Source organism: Trypanosoma rangeli (assembly GCF_003719475.1).
Source record: "Trypanosoma rangeli strain AM80 chromosome Unknown Tra_15.4_contig_00971, whole genome shotgun sequence".
NCBI lineage: Eukaryota > Euglenozoa > Kinetoplastea > Trypanosomatida > Trypanosomatidae > Trypanosoma > Trypanosoma rangeli.
Genome location: NW_021706721.1, coordinates 1 through 2,352, shown reverse-complemented (window position 1 = coordinate 2,352; position 2,352 = coordinate 1). Strand labels below are relative to the sequence as shown.

General features: G+C 49.3%; 1 protein-coding gene across 1 annotated transcript, besides 1 other annotated feature; it reads left to right on the top strand.

Moving 5' to 3' along the window:
• TraAM80_10447 (retrotransposon hot spot (RHS) protein) lies at positions 1-1,151 on the top strand (the record flags this gene model as incomplete). Its single annotated transcript, XM_029387064.1, has 1 exon — positions 1-1,151. A coding segment is annotated over one exon (1,151 nt), but the record flags the coding sequence as incomplete, so codon positions are not given.
• Positions 1,152-2,104: 953 nt separating this feature from the next.
• Positions 2,105-2,133: a microsatellite.
• Positions 2,134-2,352: the final 219 nt, after the last annotated feature.

Genomic DNA, 2,352 nt, shown 5'->3' with positions numbered 1-2,352 from the left:
GAGGGGAAATTCTCAATTCACCAGAGTATCAGCTTTTTGAAGATGCACGCAAGCTCACAGAGAAAGGTGTGTTTTTTCTCAATCAATGGAAGGAATTTGGACAGAAGGATACGGTTCCCCTTCGTACAAAAGGAAGACTCGATGCAGCTCTTCAGCAGGTGGAGGAGGCAGAGGAGGCGGAGAAAGAAATACAGGAAAACGAAAAACCTCCCAGACAACCATTACCGGAGGGATTCTACGAATCCGTATTTGATGCAACGTGGAGTCACGTCATGGGATTTCCTGAGGACGAAGATGAATACATGGTGGTGCGAATGGAGGTGAGAGAGGGCAAACGGCCACAAGAGTTATGGAAGTACATGAGGCAGATGAATACTTCTTTTTCAGTGAGTGGTGATGAGCAATTCCGTCCACCACGCGTAGAACTCATGATCCTTTCCTCTGAAAAGCTATGGCCGCACTCGCTGAACCATTCAGTACGTATTACCAACTGCTACATTAACATTGAGGTGCATCAGGTGTGGAAGATCGTCGAGGGTGATCTAAAAGGAGTGTTTCTCCCTGCAGAGAGAGGCCCACCATGCATGAGACGCCGTCTTTTGGTTGGAGCCCCCGGGGTGGGGGAGTCAATGGCGGCTGACTCCTACCTCCTTCATCAGCTGCTGCACCACGACGGCACGAAGCTCCATGTGGTTGTGTTCTGCTTTGGAAGGGATTTTGCATACTTGTTTGACAAGAGGACACGAACGGTGACAATATACGAGGGTGAGAGTAATATTAGAGGGGTTATGGTAAATTTGGCTGGGAGTGGAATGAAGGGGTATATCATCATCGATATGGCAATACATTTTCGAGAGCCATCGAATGATGTTGTGCCCTCCCCTGAGTGGGGCATCATTACGTTGTCGTCCCCGCACGAAAATAACTTCAAACAATGGGCGGAGCAGGCGGAGTATTGGAGAAGGATGCACATGCACACGCATGACGTCGGACCGATTCCACGATGCATCTTTCAATTCAATGAATATGAGGACCGCGTGGAGGAAATCAAGGACATCCTGGTACGTATCGACGCTTCAAATGCTGTACATTATGGGATGATTGGAGGTATGGGAATGTACCCTCGAATGACGCATCTCACAAACTTGTGAAAGTTGTCAGAGCAATAAGACAACGCGGTCTTGAGGAGTTTGTTAACCTGCCGGTCTGTTTTTCCATTGAAAACGAATTAATTGGAGGGTTACTCGAAGTGGATGAGGAGAATGACATTGTTTATCGACTATAGACGTACTGTAAAGTGTTATTGCCGGAACTTTTGGAGCGGTGCACTCTTCACGTATTCCTGCGTAGAGTCTTTGTAGAAAATACAGTGCCAGGCCTCAACGAGTTGCCTCCACCAGGACGTCGTCGGCGACAGAGATGTGTGCAGCAATCGAACCCCGAAAAGCATCCAAGCATATCTGTTGGATTAATAACGCTGGACCACGATCCTCCGATGTTGGATGTACAATACAAGGTGCTATACGTACCGGAGAGCAGACATTTTCCGTTTGTGGACGGCTTTTTCTTCGTTGACGCACCGCGGAGGACGATGGTTGCGGTGCAGGTGTGACGACGAGGACTGAACATGGCACCAGAGCCAGCACGGTGGTGCAGTTCAACAATTTTCTACGGAGTTATTTTAATGACTGGGAAACGTTTGCGGAAGGCTTGTCGTGGGAGATCATTTACGTGTAGCATGAGGACAGTACGGCAATAAACGCGTGGCAGCAATGTGTTGTCGTCGTGCACGCAAATGTAACGGGCAGCAATGAGCGTGAGGACCCTCAGGCCATTGCGGCATTTTGAAATCAGCAGGTGCGTCAGTGCCAGGTAGCGGTATCAGCTGAAAATTTCAGAAGTGAACGACAAACCCAACGTGGGCGGCAACCAGAGGGAGAAGGAAAAGGAGGAGGGGAATAAGCAGCTTGAGTTTACTGGTGAAATATTTTAGGGAGTATGATATATTCCAGAGTGTGTTTGTGTGTGGGTAGGAGGCGTACTTAGGGACTCGCTCTGCCGTGCGCCAAGTGATTATTATGGCCAGCGCTACCACAGCAGCACCTTTTTTTTGTTGTGGTTGTGTTGTGGTTGCGAGTAAAATTGCGTGGGGAATGATGGCGCCTTGTGGGTGTACGCCGGCAGTATTCCATTGGTGGTATCCCCTCGCTGTTCCCAGTTTGTTGCTGCAGAGAGTTTGGGCGAGAGGGTAAGTTTTGCATGCTGAGTGGGCTCACAGGCGGGAAAGCAAATGCGGCGGCCACCACAGCCCAGAGGTCAGGGGCAAACCGAATTATTGTGATTGTTTTTGCG